The 17,458-nt window shown below is 43.7% G+C and overlaps 1 protein-coding gene across 1 annotated transcript in view; it reads left to right on the top strand.

Annotated features, from left to right (window-relative positions):
* The window catches only part of eys (eyes shut homolog), a 528,873-nt gene that overhangs the window by 266,676 nt on the left and 244,739 nt on the right, over window positions 1–17,458 (top strand). The window contains exons 28-29 of the mRNA XM_042332751.1: window positions 4,962–5,133; window positions 12,543–12,621. Coding sequence (XP_042188685.1) covers window positions 4,962–5,133; window positions 12,543–12,621 — 251 coding nt within the window. The remainder of the gene's footprint in view (window positions 1–4,961; window positions 5,134–12,542; window positions 12,622–17,458) is intronic.

The raw sequence follows: 17,458 nt of genomic DNA on the forward strand, positions 1-17,458 counted from the left end.
CTGGATTCTGCATGATGAAAAAGGACCCTAAGAATGGATAAGTTTCCCCATATCTATATAATACGTAGATACTGTAACAGGAATTGGTGTACAGGATACACCAGCTGTAGTTAAGATTGACCAGCAAGAACTTCGTCTGCTCAGTCACTACACTTTAGAGTAATAAACAATAAACCTTGAATTCAATATAGTGCCTTATCACGTCATGGAGACACCACAAAGTGCTTCACAGGATATACTGCAATGTGCAGTGACCGTGATTTTGTGGGCAAACGTGGCAGCCAGTTTGCGCACAGCAAGGACTCTAAACAGCCATGGAGTGAATGATCAATTTTCACTCCAGTGCAATTATTTCTATGCCTATTGCTACCTCGCTCTCTCTCTCTCGCTCACTCGCTGCCTCGGTGTCTAACACTGTCATCGTGGTGCTATCAATAAAGTACAATAAACCTCACATAAGTCATATCAGTTGGAGCCATACACTTAATATAACTCAGGCAAAGTATGAGTTATGTCAAACTTGCAAAAGTATAAACTCTCAAATGGGACTAGTGCAGATGTAAGATTTAGGCGATTACACAATTTATATAGATCAGACTTATGCAGATTTTACTGGAGCAGTTTTTCACTGTGTTTGCACAGAGCTGTTGGATTCATTATCTGCACTGAGCCGATCGATGCTGTGGCAATGGGCTGCATCAGTAAAAGCAGAGATGCCCACTGCTTAATTATAATGTTAATTATCCAGCAATTACCTGGAATTGCAGCATTTATTTTTGATGAGGACAAGCAAAATCTGCTGAGCTCACACTGCAATTTATTGTAAAATGTATGAGGTTACAGTTGGAAAATCTAGCCATGCCTTTGTACGCTTACAGTAGCAGAGTTACTGGGCTGAAATTCCGGTTGGCATTTACAATATATTGCATGGAGTCCTATAGCTTAATATTTGGAGCGCTCACCTCGCAAGCGAGAAGACCCAGGTTCGATTCTGGGCAGGGCGAAACCTGAGACAAGTTTCCTTACTCCACATGCTTCTGTTTACCTAGCAGTAAGTAGGAAACCGGTTGTTAGCTGATTGGCGGATGGCTTTCCGGGGTAATAATCCCATCAAAAAAAATTGTGGTCATTCAATCCACGACTGTCTGTGGGACATTGCTATGCATAATTGGCTGCCACGTTTCGCCCAGAAATACAGTCATTTTACAGTATATTCTGTGAAGCGCTGTGAGACATTTCAATGACGTGATAAAGCGTTATATCAAATGCGAGGATTATCCTTACACTTGACCCGGATATTCTGTGAAGAGTTTTGAGACATCTTCCTTAGATGAAAGGCATTATATCAGATGCAAGGATTATTATACGCAGGTCATACACAACAAAAGTTGGGTGGATCCTATCTTGGATCCTGGCATATGTTCGCAATGTGAATCTGCATACAGAAGGTTGAAAGCAAGTGGGATTCATTGTAGCGTATTCCAAGGTTATTCCTCAGCCACAATGGTGAAATCTACAATGGTAAATCACAGACATTGATTGAAAACTCTTAATCCCCTAAGAATGCAGCGTTAAAAAAAGTCAATGTTTGTAGCACCAATGACGTTTGAACGATTCTAAGCACTTCACAGGGAATTGCTGTCAAGTGTAGTGAAAGCATTTGTAGGCAAACCCGTCGGCTGATTTGCACACAACAAGGTCCCCAGAAAGTGGAGGAAAACATATGAGTAATTTATGAGGAGGATTGTCAGCCGGGGAGAAACAGTCTGTTTGTTTGAATAGTTTCACAGGATCTTTAAAGTCCACTTGAGTAGGCGAACAATGGACCTCAGTTCAATGTCTCGTATGGAATCAAAGGACCTCTGAAAATGCACTGATCTACTTGTAATGTGCTGGAGGGACATTGCAGTGCACAAAATTGGCTGTCAAGTTCCCCTACAAAATACACAGTCACTACACGTTATATAAATCCTGTCAAGCTCTTTGTGTGAATGGCAGAATATTCAAACGGAAGGGTTATTATTATTGTTATTATGATTATTAAGGCCAAATATTTCAAAGGGTAAGACTACTGTAATGGGAAGGGAATAAGAGATTGATGTTTTAGAAGGATGTGATTGAAAGGGCCAAAGGGTCTTATTCATCCAAACTACTTGCCTTCATCATCTCTGTCCTTTTACCCACAAATATGCGGTCAATTCACTTTACAACATATTCTGTGAAGTACTTTGAGACGTCTAGTAGATGTGAAAAGCGCTATATCAAATGCAAGGATTATTATTGCAAAGCGGTCCCTCACCAGCACCGTTTTCTTCCACCTCCGATGCATCGCCTGTCTCTGCAAATACCTCTCTCCGAAAGCCGCAACCCTGGTCCATGTCTTTGTCACCTCTCGCTGGACTATTCTAATGCCCTCCTCGCCGGCCTCCCATCCACTACCATCCATAAAATCCAGATTATTCAAAACTCTGCCGCCCGCATTCTCACCTGCACCAAACTCCGCTCCCCGATTACCCCAGTCCTTGCCAGACTGCACTGGCTGCCTGTCCCAGAGAGGATCGACTTCAAGATCCTCACCTTTGTATTCAAATCCCTCCACTTCTCTGCACCCCCCTACCTCTCTGACTTCCTCTCTCCTCAAAACAGCATCCGCTGCCTTCGTTCCTCTGGGTCTGACCTCCTCCTTGTCCCCCGAGTCCTCCACTCCACCCTCGGCGGCCGTGCCTTCAGCCACTATGCCCCGAGGTTCTGGAACTGCCTTCCTCACTCCCTTCGCCTCGCCCCCTCTCTTCCCATTTTCAGATCTCTGCTGAAGACCTTTCTTTTCGACCGCGCCTTTGGTCACCTCCCTCCCCCTAGCTCGGTCCCGGGATCCGTTACTGGGAAGCGCTCTGAGACGCCGTCCGGCGTGGAGGGCGCTATATGAATCCAAGTTGTTGTTGCTGTACTACGTTGCCCGATGATATCTAAATATAAAAGTAATGATAATGCTTACATTTTATATTGTGTCTCTCATCGTAAGAAGATGTTTGTAAGAGCTTCACAAGATTTACTGTAAAGTGTAGTGCCAGGTTATTTTGTATGTGAACGGAGCAGCCAATTTGGACGCAGGAATGTCCCACAAACAGCCATGAAGTGAATGACCAATTTTTATCTGGGGGGGAGTTTTTGAACAGGGCACAGTAAGAAACTCCCTTCTCTTTTCGAATAGTGCCATGGGACCTTTAACGTCTGCCTGAACAGACAGACGGGAACTTGGTTTAGTGTCTCATCCGAAGGACGGCACCTCCAACAATATAACACGCTCCCAGCACCACTCTGGAGTGTCAGCCTGGATTCTGAATTCAAAGCCTTGAACCCATAGTCTTCTGTCTCAGAGGGGAGAGTGCTTCTGAGTGAGTCAGGCTGGAACCCACTTCATCAAATGTAGATTGCCTTCACAAGGACACCCACTTCTAACACGGGACACTAAGTTTGACCCAAACAGATGACACAAATGACGGCAAGCCCTGTATCGCATTCTCAATCTGTTCTTTATCGGCAAAATGTATTTTGCATTGATGAATAATTCATTTAAACCTTTGGTAGTTTCTAAATTGTATGAGGTATCGATTCCCTCCCAGAAAATTCTTCCCAGCTCCGATTTGTTTTATTGTCTCTGTTTATTTGTTGATATGACAAGGCTGAAATGTGATCCCCTTCTGTTTTAAGCGATATCGAAGGGGTTGATCTTAATAAAAAGCAATGTAGGGAATAAAAACAATAAAAAGCAATAAAGCAATAAAAGCAAAAAATAGGTACGACGTGAAATTGGAAATGAGGAACCACAGAGAATGAAGGTGCACACTATGATTTCGATATGGATATGGTTGAAATCCCCCTGAGGCAGCTCATCCAATCTGGGTCGCAAGTGTCCTTGGCACGCCTGCGTTAGAAGCAACCTAAATCAGTGAGATTTCCCATTCCTGTTCTCTATCCAGGTTCCCTAATGGAACAAATGTGTGTGGACATCGGGTGATGTCTCCACCGACTGTGACATTACTGTATGTATCTTATAGTGGAGTCCTCCAGCTCAGTGGTTAGAGCACTCGTCTATCAAGCGAGAGACCTGGGTTCGATTCCCGGCAGGGCGAAACATGGGCAAGATTCCTTACTCCACTCACCTGGTAATAATCCCTCCAGAAAAAAAAACAATAATAAGTTGGTCACTTGAATCCACGACTGTTTGTGGGACACTGCTGTGCAATTCGCTGCCGCATTTCACCCCCACATATACTGTCAATACAGTATATTCTGTGAAGCATTTTGAGATCTGGAAGACATGAAAAGGCGCTATATCAAAAGGAAGGATTATTATTATCGTATTATTGTTACAGCCCAAAGCGACAGCCAATTTGTGCACATCTTGGTCCCGCTGACAGCCGTGTCGTGAATGACCAATTTTATTTGGGGCATTGGTCATCAAGGCACTGGGAGAAACTTCCTTTTCTTGTTCAATAGTATCCACAGGATTATTAGCATTGAGTCAGACAGAACTTCAGTTTATAATATCTAATCTGGAGGACGGCACTTCCGATAAAGGAACAACGCCCCCCCACCCCCACGAAACACAAAAACACATACACACACACATACGCACACACCACTCCCACCCTGTTGCTCCACTGGAGCATCAGCTGGGATCTCAACGTGGGGTTCTGAGCAACCAATTCTGTGACCCGGAGACGAGAGCGCTACCAGTTTGAGCCAAGCTGACATCGCAAATGAGCCTCTTGAAACCTCACTGAATGTAGAAGGAATGAGGATTTATCGAGAGGAGCAGGGAGGAGGAATAATTAGCAGGGAATAGCTCACGTGTTCTGTTTGTGTAACAATTGTTGGAACATCATGAATTATACGTATTGACGAACCAATTTAAGGCCCAGTGTGCAACTAAACTGCTCTTTCATTGCCTCATTCAGGTGTCAGATGTGACGTTAATATCAATGAATGCAGGTCCGCTCCATGCCTCAACAATGGAATATGCATCGACGGCATCAGCCAGTACGGCTGTGTCTGCCCGAATGGTTTCATCGGAGCGAACTGTGAACACGACAGGGACGAATGTGCATCTAACCCTTGTCTTCACGGCGGGTAAGTGCGGAACACCAGGTCTTTCTGGCTTCACATGTGGGAGGCGGCTTGCTGATGGGAAATCTTGTCTTCTGGCGTTTTCTACATGTATGAGACCTGTGCTACTAGTGTCGGATGTCATTACACCGTATTTCAACAACATTTGACATAGCGCCTATTTGAGATGTCTCAAAGCGCGTCACAGGATATATTATAAAGTGGGTTGAGTGTGTATTTTGTGGGCGAAACGCAACAGGCAATTTGCGCACAACAGAGTCCCACAAACAGCCGTGGATTATATTTGGGGTTTTATTGACTAAATTACATTTAAATAGTGCCTTCACATCGTGAGGAATTCCCAAGCTGCTGGGCAGTCAGGAATTTGGACCCGAGCTGGGGGTTGGGATAAGGAGAGGTGGAGCAAGAGCAGAGAGGATAGGGTTAGGAGGATGACTGAAGTCGCCAGTCGGAGAGGGGGACCATGTGTTTCAGTCCACCATGTGTTATGTTATGACCTCAGTAGCTACCTTATGTCGCAGAAATGCTGAGAGTTGACTCAGTGCTGGCAAAATGTAGCTCTCCCACTTCTGATTCAGAAGGTTGTTGGTTTCAACTCACGTCGTCCAGGCTGAGGCTCCAGTGCAGTGCTAGGGTTAGGGTTAGGGACATTGTCAGAGGTGTCGTCTTTCAGATGAGATGTTAAACCCATCTGCCTGTTCAGGTGGATGTCAAAAGATGTCTTGGTCACTGTTCGAAAAGGTGCCACTATTCTCCAGGTGTCCTGGTTAAAATTCACTTACTTCATTTGTGGGGCATTGCTGTGTGCAAATTTCGACTGCAGTGCTTGCGTGCGTAATAAGCAGTCAGTACATTTCACGGCGTGAAGCTCTTTGAAACATCTTTTGATGATGTGATAAGGCGCTATACCAAATGAAACGATTATTATCTGCTTACCCCCCACTCCACCTCCTGTTGCGTCCTCTCGGCTGGCTCCAGACTCCTGCTCGTCCCTCATCCCCTCCACTCCATCATTGGTGGCCGTGCCTATGAGCACTACGCCCCAAAACTCTGGAGCTCTCTCCTTCAATCCCTCCGCCTTGCCCCCTCCCCACTTTCAAATTCCACCTAAAGACCTTCATTTTTGATCCTGCTTTCGCTGACGTCCCACCTTCCTCTCCCCTTGGCTCGGAGTCACATTGCTGTGCGCAATTGGCTGCCGCGTTCGCCCACAAATATACAGTCTATTCACTTCACAGTGTGTTCTGTGAAGCGCTTTGGGACATCCTCCCGACGTGAAAAGCGCTATATCAAATGGAAGGATTATTATTATTATTATTATAATCTGTGGTCTGGGGGCCAGAAGTGCCCCCCCAAAAAAAAATTTGTTGGCCGATCATAAAAGTTGGACACCAATGTGTTAGTGAACCTTTACACTGGAGAGGTTGTAACACGCAGAGCAGTGGATTAGTTGGTTATTGATTACAAGGCAACAATCTGAATGGAGAGTACTCTAGAGCTCCATGAACTCACAGAGCAGACATAATAATAATAATAATAATAATAATCCTTGCATTTGATATAGCGCTTTTCACGTCGGGAAGACGTCCCAAAGCGCTTCACAGAACACACTGTAAAGTGAATTGACTGTATATTTGTGGGCGAACGCGGCAGCCAATTGCGCACAGCAATGTCCCACAAACAGTCGTAGATTGAAAATGACCAATTTAATTATTGTTTTTAGTTTTGGAGGGATTATTATTGGGCGTGTGGAGTAAAGAAACTTGCCCAAGGTTTCGCCCTGTGCCTGGAACCCAAATCTCCCATGGCCCCGAGATTAGATTACAGCCCTTGAAACTGCTTCAGAGTATCTGCGAGTGTTTTCTCTTCAGTCCAGACTGTAAATTTTACAGGGCGGATTGATTTTGCTTCCGTCCTGACGGTGACTGTACGTACAGGAGACAGCTGGGCGCTTGATGCATGAGGGCATTCCCCTAGCCAAACATTAATGGTCCTGATGGTTTCGTGGCCCGTTTGTCAGGGTGTAATTGGCAGCTTATTACCAGTATATATTACTGGAGCTCAATGGGTAAACAGAGCCGCGAACTGCAAGGCTATTTCAACGGTGGATATCAGCCCTTGAAAGAGAAGAAAGGAGCAAGAGAAATATAGAGTCCATTACCCACTGGCCAAGTAGCAAAATAGCTCACGGGGAGAGTTAAAAAGATTAAGGTCCTTGACGTGACTTGCACTGAAATGAGCTTCTGTCAATTTGCACCGTGCAGTTTGGGCTGTTGAATGTGCTCTTAACTCGCTCCTCTATCATTGGGTTCATTATCGTTACTCTTCTCTGAACTGCCTCTTGGGCCTTGCAGCTCCCCCTTGTGTGGCAGAGTTGTTTCGAGGAGTGGGAATAATAATAAAAATAAATATTAGTGAGTACTGTAGCTTATCAGTTACAGCAGTCGCCTCGCAAGCGAGAAGACCTGGGTTTGATCCGGGCAGGGGGAAATGTCAGGCAAGTTTCCTTACTCCACATGCCTCTGTTTACCTAGTTGTAAGTAGGAACCCGGTTGTTAGTCGAATGGTGGATCGCTTTTCTAGGGATAATAATCCCTTCAAATAAATAAATGAATAAAAATAATAATATTTTTCACTCAATCCACTACTGTTTGTGGGACATTGCTGTGCGCAATTGGCTGTCACATTTCGCCCACAAGGTATACAGTCAATTAACTTTCCAGTGTATTCTGCGAAGTGCTTTGAGATGTCTATGAAGACGTGATAAGGCGCTATATCAAATGCAAGGATTATTATTATTATAAATTGTATTGTAAATGGGCTGACGGGCTTCCTTTCATCTGATCCAGTTTTGTGATTCAGCGGCTATTTTTGTTGCAGCCTGAACAGGAGATGTTTCAGAGGGGATCTTATTGAGGTGAATCAAAGCTGAAGTCAGTCAACAGATTGTCCACTGAAAACTACCAATTTCTATTCATTTCCATTCTTTCCACAACTACCAAGCTAAACAGAGGACCAAGTCAAATCTAATATTCTGTTTGTCTTCTAGCCTCTGTTGCTTCTCCTACTCTCCTCAACATTGCTGATTATTATTAACATATTATACATAGGAAATATATCAATCTACAAATTGAATGCAGCCGAATGTGTCAATATAAAACATAGTTCCTATAATCATCAGTCAACTGGGACTGTTAATAAGACTATTGATAAACCGCTTGACAAAATACCTGGTTAACAAAACATCAATCTCCTGCAAAAAATAGCTATTTTTATTAGGAAGCTCAAATATATTAAGAAAAGTAACATCCATTCATATGTGACGTGGCAGTGTTATTGGTCTGGCTGAGCCATCACTGAACACTATTTAGAAACTACCCCACAGAGTGATTTAAATTGGAATAACATTTGACATGGTACCTTATCATGTCATCGAGACATCTCAAAGCGCTTCACAGGATGTACTGTAAAGTGATGCAAATGTTTGTAATTTGTGGGCAAAACGTGGCTGCCAACTTGCGCACAGCAATGACCCACAAACAGTTGTGGAGCGAGAGAGTAATGTGGTGAAAATGGGAAGGGTGATCTGGTTCCATTCAGATTGAGGCAAGACAAGATTACCTAAGTCTTGAAAGGAGATGTTTCAGAGGGGATCTTATTGAGGTGAATCAAAATGCTGTCAAAGTCAAGCTAGTCCATGAGACCTTCTATTGGATAAACACTCGAAGAAAGGTCATTTTAAATTGTATTGGGAAAGTGCAGGGAAATAGGATTAGAGCTGCTAGCTTCAGTGGGGGATGCACCAGGACAGGAGAAAAGGACACAGGTTTAGAGTTCAAAGGGCAAATTTAGGACAAATACCAGAAAGGTTTTCTTTCGTCAAATGGTAATTAATGACCTGAACAGGTTTCCAGCATCAACAACAACTTGCACATATATAGCACCCTTTATGTCTCAGACTGCTGAAAGAGTGAGTGCCAGGAATGAAAAATATAGTTTGATGCTGTGATGGGGTGAGGTTGATGTCCTGGATGGATGATGTGCAGAAGGACCTTCTTGATCCAAACCAATCTTGAGATCTATAGTGCTGCAACACCATCAACTTGCAATTACATAGCGCCCTTCATGCTGGACAGCGTCTTGGAGCTCTTAACAGTGGTGCAGCCTGACGCCGAGCCGGGAAGGACGAGGTGACTGTAAGCACGGTTGAAAATGAAGGCTTTCAGTCTTGATCTAAAAGAGGGGAAGGAGGCGGCAAGGCCGAGGGATTGCGGGAGACAGTGCAATGGTACTAGTATATCAAGCGCCCCATGTTAAGTAACCATTTGTACCTGAAGAACACTGATTGTTCGCTTCGATAAGCATTGAATGAGAGAGGAGGGAAGAGATGGGAACAGGAGGGATGGAGACAATTGTGGAATCTAAATACCGGCAGGAACCAGTTGGGCTGAATGGGCCTGTTCCCGTGCTGTAACATCGCATGTAATTGCATGTAATTCCCATTGATTTATGGCCCATATGTTCACGCTGTGCTTGCCATTAAAATCCAAGCTTACTTGAATTGAATTCAAGACAGTCTTTGTACCTTAACAAGGATTTATTTTTGCGGAATGCTAGCTTTTTTATTCGTCGCTTGGTTTTACTTCATGATAAATTTATAAAGCCCTTGTGTTAAGTCTCTTGAGCATAATCATCATAATGCTAGGGTTTTTTTTTGCTTTCCTTCGATTCATTTATTGAAGGCAGTAATTTAAAAGATGACAGATGCAATGTATTGATACAAGCTGTTCTTTCATTCGGGCTTATTAGCATAAGGAGATTTTCAATAAATGGGGATTAATTAGATTTTAATACAGTCGAAAGTAGCACTTTGCCTGTTGCCGTAATTGACAGGTAGAAATGAGCTGACACATTCCAGAACCTATTGCTTCCAGCCTTTATTAATATTTTAAGCCAGCAGCTGAACAATCTAATTTTGTTTCTTTTTAAGAGGAGAGCAGCTTTAGCGGACTCAGCAATAGGAGACTGTCACTCTAGCTCAGCGGGCTGTGCACTGGGTCACAATGTGGCTGGCTCTGGCTCCGTGTGCGCACTGTGATTCACAGTCTAAAGGGATTTCTCCAGCCAACTCAGTAATGAGCCTCTCCTGCATCGCGGGTGAGATCCTTACCTTGCATTTGACGCAGCATCTCATCACGTCATTGAAAAATCTCAATGCGCTTCACAGCATTCCCTGACCCTCGTAGCAATCGTGTATTAGGCCAAACAGTTTCCTCACAGCAATGTCCCTACAAACAGCCATGAAGTGAATGACCAATTTTAGTTGGGGGATTATTGGCAGGCCAGGATGCCGGGAGAAACTATCTTCACTTTTTGAATAGCACCGTGGGGACTTTAGCACCCACCTGGACAGGCAGACTGAACCTCAGTTTGATGGCTCACCCAAAGAACGGCACCTCCAAAAATGCAGCAGCACCCCCAATACTGCATCTGAGCATCGGCCCAGACTACAATTCAACCATTTGCAGAGTCCCATAGCATAGTGGTTAGTACAGCCACCTCGCAAGCGAGAGGATCTGGGTTTGATTCCCAAGCAGGACAAAAGCTTAGGCAAGTTTCCTTACTCCACACGCCTCTGTTGACCTAGCAGTAAAGTAGGAACACCGGTTGTTAGTCAATTGGCAGATCGCTTTCCGGGGGTAATGCTCCCTTCCAAAAAAAACAATAATAATTTGGTCACTCACTCCATGACTGATTGTGGGACACTGCTGGCTGCCGCGCTTTTTCCACAAAATATACAGTCACTTCACTTTACAGTATATTCTGCGAAGCTCTTTGAGACGTCTCAACGGCGTGATAAGGTGCTACATCAAATACAAGGATTATTATTATTTCGGCCCCCAAAATTAAAACAAACTTTCACTCACATGATCTGCCTGTAGCCACATTGTAACGTTGCCATTAATCACACGTCTGTTTGTAAATTGGATCGCTACCTTCCTTTCAGCTCTGTAGAACTCTTGCATTGCGCTGCTGTGGCACAGACTATTGTTAGCCTTCCACCTTCCTTAAGCAGCAAGAGTTATGTCTTTGCAAACCATTGCTGAGGCTTTAAATTTGTTCCCTTGCTATGGTTTCGCACTGTACCAGCTCCATTAGCCAACTTGATGGTCTCAACATGTGAAGGGAATAAATATTGCACATGATTTCAGAGCCTGTATGCCATTGACGAGTAACCATCCTTTATTATCAACCTGTGCAACAACTTGCATCCGTTGCCTTTCCAATGTACTTTGTGAACAGGTTCTCTTTGCCTCATTTTGCCTGAAATAACATGACATGTACCATAATGGCCCGTCTGAACATTTTTCCTCAGATGCATCGTGCAGATTCAAGACATAGTCCATTAAGGAACAAACTCAGTTGCTATTCCAACACTATGTTGCCCAATACATAATGCACTCAAATTTCTGTAATACTCCATGTGTGGAGACTAAATTCCCATTAAACTTTCAGCGATTTGGGACGTCCTCCCGACGTGAAAGGCGCACTATAAATGTAATTTGTGTTGTTGTTAACCTTTGCTGATTTCTGTGCCAACATCTCACAGGCTGTCATGACCTTGTTGAGTTGTCAGCCTGGCTCAGTTAGTTGCAGTCTCGCCTCAGAGTTTAAAGATAGTGGCTTCAAGCCCATTTGTGGACCTTGAGCTCATAGCTAGACTGACACTCCAATAATAATTAATCCTTACATTTTATATTGTGCATGAGGACATCTCAAGGTGCTTCATAGGATTTACTGTAAAGTGTAGTGACTGGGTATTTTGTGGGTGAAATGTGGCAGTTAATTTGCACAGTCCTGAAGTGAATGGCCGGTTTTATTTAGGGGATTGTTGGTCAAGACACTGGGAGAAACTCGAAAAAAGTGCTTTAAAAGTACTTTATGGTTATGGTACATGTCATGTTATTTCAGGCAAAATGAGGCAAAAGAACCTGGTCACAAAGTAAAAACAGACAGTACCTCGGTTTAGCATCTCACTGGAGGAGCAACTGGGGGATGGTTGCACTGTTTGGGGGATTTTAAATGAAATTCAGAAAATAAACTCACAACAATTACTTTGAGATGCATCAAGACACCAGAATAAGAGGGTAATTAATGTCTGGAACAGGTGGAAGAGTGAGGTATGAGCAGGTCAGAGAGATAGGGAGGTGCTGTCGTGATTTGTATGTGAGGGTGAGGATGTTGAAGTCAATCTTTTTGTAGACGGGAGCCAGTGGAAACCTGGCAAGGGTTGGGCTGATGAGCAATATAAGTTTGAAACCTTAGAAGATTCATATCAGGTCCAAATCCTTTTTATACACAGATGGCCAAATGGAGCTCTCTCTCTCTCTCTCTCTCTGTTTGCCTTTCAGATGCATTGACTTAGTGGATGGATTTGAATGTCACTGTGAACCTGGATGGACCAGCTCAAGATGTGCCATCGACATTAACGTATGTTACCTTCTGTAAAGTTCATTTAAGGTTGAGTGGAATAAGGAAGCTTGTGGCTTCATACACAATAATATTAATAGTCCTTGCATTTGCATAAAAATAATCCTTACATTTTTGATATAGTGCCTTATCACATCATGGAGACATTTCAAAGCGCTTCACAGAATATATTACAAAGTGGATTGATTGTGTGTTTTGTGGGCGAAACGCGGCAACAGCCAATTGGACACAGGAGTGTCCCACAAACAGTTGTGGATCGAGTGACCAAATTATTATTATTATTTTTTACATATATATGTATAGTTAAATGGAGCGATACCGTAGACCCAGGCCATTTGACCTAGCTAGTTTGTGCAAGTGTTTACAATCCTCACAAGCCCTCTCCTAATCCCCTCCACTATTTTCTTCTGCTTCGTGTGTGATTTGGGTTTTCTCTCAAATACATGAAGAAGTAAGTTTCTACAAAACTCCCCATTAGATCTTCTACCCATTATCCTATACTTATGCCCTTCCAGTTTTGGACTCACCTACACATGGGATTTAGGTTTGCACAGCCGAGTGTCTGTCATATGTGGAAACCCGTCACCGTGTTGCTTAAGAGTATCCAAAACAAAATAACACATAAACCACCAACACATGGACATCAGGGATGGATCAGCGCACGTGCTTACAGGATCCATGGCCAGGGGTCCCAGCTAAATATAGGCTAGGGTACGGCAGAGACTGGAGCATACCTCCCAACATTCGGCCTGAGGGGAGAGGTCTTGGTGGAGGCGGGCAGTATTGCAGAGGTTGGGGGAAGTATAACAGGACATGGCCCAGGTACAAAACATCCCATATGTTTCAAACAAGCTTCAATAATATTGAGTTTAGGTGACAATTACACATATTTTAAATGAATACCTTTGCACCTCTGAACCCATTTCAATAAATCTTAAGCGGCATATCATAATCCATCAAAAAAAACAAAGGATTTTCCACTGTGGTCATTAATTGCACATCAAAGAGAGAGATTTAACACTGACTGAAGCCCGCGGCAATTTGTAAACGCTTGAAAAGATAAAAGAATCATTGAATACTAGCGATCTTTGGTAAATTCCCCAAGCAAATCTTCTAGCATATAAATCACACTGTATATTTACCAAAGAAAGTTACTAAATAAATTTGCAGCAAGCATGAATATGATAGTAGGAGAAGAATTCTCTGCAGGGTACAGGAATTGGACTTTGTGTATTTGTTTGTCACACGTTTTTGTTCCAGTCAGCCAGGTATCTAATACGTGCTGAAATGCAACATAATCAAAATGCCACATGTAGAAAATGCTACTGGTAGAACTCTCGAATCTGAGTCAGAAGATTGTGGGTTCAAGCCCCAAATTGAGACTTTGAGCTCAGATTGTCTAGTATGTTTGTATATTTGATGCAACACAACGTCAGAAGGACTTCTCAAAGTGCTTCACAGGATATTCTGTAAAGTGTACTGACTGTATATTTTGGAGGCAAATGAAGTAGCCAATTTGTGCAAAATGTCTCAGAAACAGCCAAGGAGTGAGCGACCAATTTTATTTGTGGGATTTTTGGCCAGGACACTAGAAGCAACTCCCTTCTCTTTTCTTGTAACATCTTTGGATCTTTAACCTCCATCTGAGCATTGCAGATAGGACCTCAGTTTAATGCGTCATTTGAAGGAAGGTAGCAGAGAGGATATCTTGATCTTCTTCAGGAATTTAGAAGGCGGAACATTGTTGCAAATGGTGCCTGGAAGGTGACGGGTTTCATAAAATCATGTAACTGCTCAAATTCTTTATTGAAACCACTGAAACGGTTGCGCTCACAAGAATAATTAAACTGAAGGGGGAGCCTGCAAGTCATTTCTTAAGAGGTGTGATGAGCGCATGAGATTCTCTGCTGCAGACCATTGTTGAGGTAGAGCCTGTGCATTATTTTAATAATATAATAATGAATAAATAAGAATACTCGTTGCAACTGAGTATTGCAACCTTGCAATAATCCCTCCAAAAAAAAACAATAATACATTGGTCATTTTCAATCCATGACTGTTTGTGGGACATTGCTGTGCGCAATTGGCTGCCGCGTTCGCCCAAATATAGTCAATTCACTTTACAGTATATTCTGTGAAGCGCTTTGGGATGTCTAGAAGACGTGAAAAGCGCTATATCAAATGCAAGGATTATATTATTATTAACCAGCGCATTGGGACGTCCTCCCGACGTGAAAGGCACTCCACTGTTGATATAGCATTTTATCACGGTGTTGAGATGTCTCAAAGTGCTCCACAGAACATATTGTAAAGCGGATTGACTGTGTATTTTGTGGGCGAAATGCGGCAGTGTCCCACAAACAGTCTTTGATTGGATGACCAAATTTTTTGGGGGGAGGGATTATTACCCCCGGAAAGCGATCCACCAATCGACTATCAACCAGGTTCCTCCTTACTGCTAGGTAAACAGTGACGTGTGGACTAAGGAAACTTGCCTAAGGTTTCACCCTGCCTGGAAATTGAACCCGGGTTCCTCTTGCTTGCGAGGCGATTTAGCTAACCAACATGCTATGGGATTCCACTGCAAGATTCCTTCCTTACAACAACAACAACTTGGATTTATATAGCGCCCTCCACACCGGACGGCATCTCAGAGCGCTTTACAGTTTCGGATCCCGGGGCCGAGCCAGGGGGAGGGGGAGGGGGGGGAAGGTGAACAAAGGCGCAGTCGAAAAGAAAGGTCTTCAGCAGAGACCTGAAAATGGGAAGGGAGGGAGCGAGACGAAGGGAGTGAGGAAGGCAGTTCCAGAGCCTCGGGGCAGAGTGGCTGAAGGCACGGCTTCCGAGGGTGGAGCGGAGGACTCGGGGGACAAGGAGGAGGCCAGACCTGGAGGAACAAAGGCAATGGGTACTGTTTTGAGGAGAGAGGAGGTCAGAGAGGTTGGGGAGTGCAGAGGAGTGCAGGGACTTGAATACAAGGGTGAGGTTCTTGAGGTCAATCCTCTCTGGGACAGGCAGCCAGTGCAGTCTGGCCAGGACTGGGGTTATCGGGGAACGGTGTTTCTTGCGGGTGAGAATGCAGGCGGCAGAATTCTGAATGAGTTGGATTTTATGGATGGTAGTGGAGGGGAGACCGGTGAGGAGGGCATTGGAGTAGTCCAGTCGAGAGGTGACAAAGGCCTGGACCAGGATTTCAGGTCCTTAAAAACGAATCACATAGATTCTGAATTATAAACCTAGAATGATCCTTGCATTTGGTACAGTGTTTCATGTTGGGACAAGGTCTCAAGGCTGGACAATATTTTACTGTAAAGTGTAAACTATGTATTTGTAGGTGTGTGGGATAGCCAATCTGCACACAGCAAGATCCCACAAACAACCATGATTCATTTTATCTGGGATTGCTCTTAAAAGAGCCAGCATAGACCCAATAGTCTGAAGGACACCTGAAGAAACTCCCTTCTCCTTCCGAATAGGATGATAGGATCCAGCTCAGCACCTTGGCTTAACATCTCATCCGAAGGACAACACCTGTCAATGCAATGCATCCCCAGTATTGCAATGGATCCCAGACCGCGAGCACAAAGTCCTGATCCACGGCTTTAACCCATAACCTTCTGACTCAGAGACGAGAGTGCTTCTGACTGAGCTAGGCTGACACTCTATCAATGCGTTGCCATGGAATTAGAAACTATGAATGTTTCATTTACATTGTGATTAAGCTGCATGATTACGACTTGAGCAGCTGCCAAAACCAGATTCAGCAGAAATAAGCCCAATTCAACAAGTAAACCAAATATTCAAGTAAATCTATGACTTGGGCTGTGCCCTCAATGGATTTTCAATGGGCTGGACTAACTCTCTTGAGTTGGCTTCGCTTTGTCTTCATGCAAGAACTACCTTGGGATTTTGCTACGTTTCACTCAATATAACATTGGGCTTCAAACTTCAAACGCATTAACAATAATAATCCTTGCCTTCGACATAGCACTTTTCACATTATGAAGATGCCTCAAAGCTCTTCACTGGATATACTGTAAATAACAATAATAGTAATCCTTGCATTTGATATAGCACCTTATCATGTCTTCAAGACGTCTCAAAGCGCTTCACAGAATATACTGTGAAATGAATTGACTGTGTATGTGTCGGCGAACACGACAGCCAATTTGTCAATTTGCAAACTGCAACAGCCCACGAACAGCCATGAAGTAAATCAGCAATTTCTTTAGGGGGTTTGTTGGCTAGGATACCGGGAGAAACTCCCATCTCTTTCCAACTAGTACCATGGGATGTTTATTGTCCATCTGAATGCCCTTCTCCCCTGTTGTTTACTCCTCTTTAGATATCTATCTAGTTCCCTTCTGAAAAGTAATATGGATTCTGCCACAATCACCGTTCTCAATAGAGCATTCCATATCCTAACTACTGATCCACCAACCAGTGGAAATAATTTCTCTCTATTGACGCCATCAAAACCTCTCATAATTTTAAGGATCTCGATCAGGTTTCCGCTCAACCTTCGTTCTCTCAATGGAAAGAGTCTCAATTCCTCCATTCTCTGCTCATGGACCAAACTTCTCATCCCTGCGTCATCCAAATAAAACTCCTCTGCACCTGTTATTTTGCCTTGAAGTCCTTCCAAAAGGTGGGTGGCCAAGATTGAATACAATATTCTATCTGTGGTCTAACTAACAACAAAGATACATTTTGCATTACCTCCTGTGGTTTTGTATCTGACTCCCCACCTGAACATTGAACCAGTTTGTTCTCTTCTCTTTCTTCCCTCCAACTCCATCCTCATCGCCACCCAACTCACATTCTGCCCTTCTCCAGA

Source organism: Callorhinchus milii, unplaced genomic scaffold (assembly GCF_018977255.1).
Source record: "Callorhinchus milii isolate IMCB2004 unplaced genomic scaffold, IMCB_Cmil_1.0 Scaffold3, whole genome shotgun sequence".
In the NCBI taxonomy this organism is placed as follows: Eukaryota; Metazoa; Chordata; class Chondrichthyes; order Chimaeriformes; family Callorhinchidae; genus Callorhinchus; species Callorhinchus milii.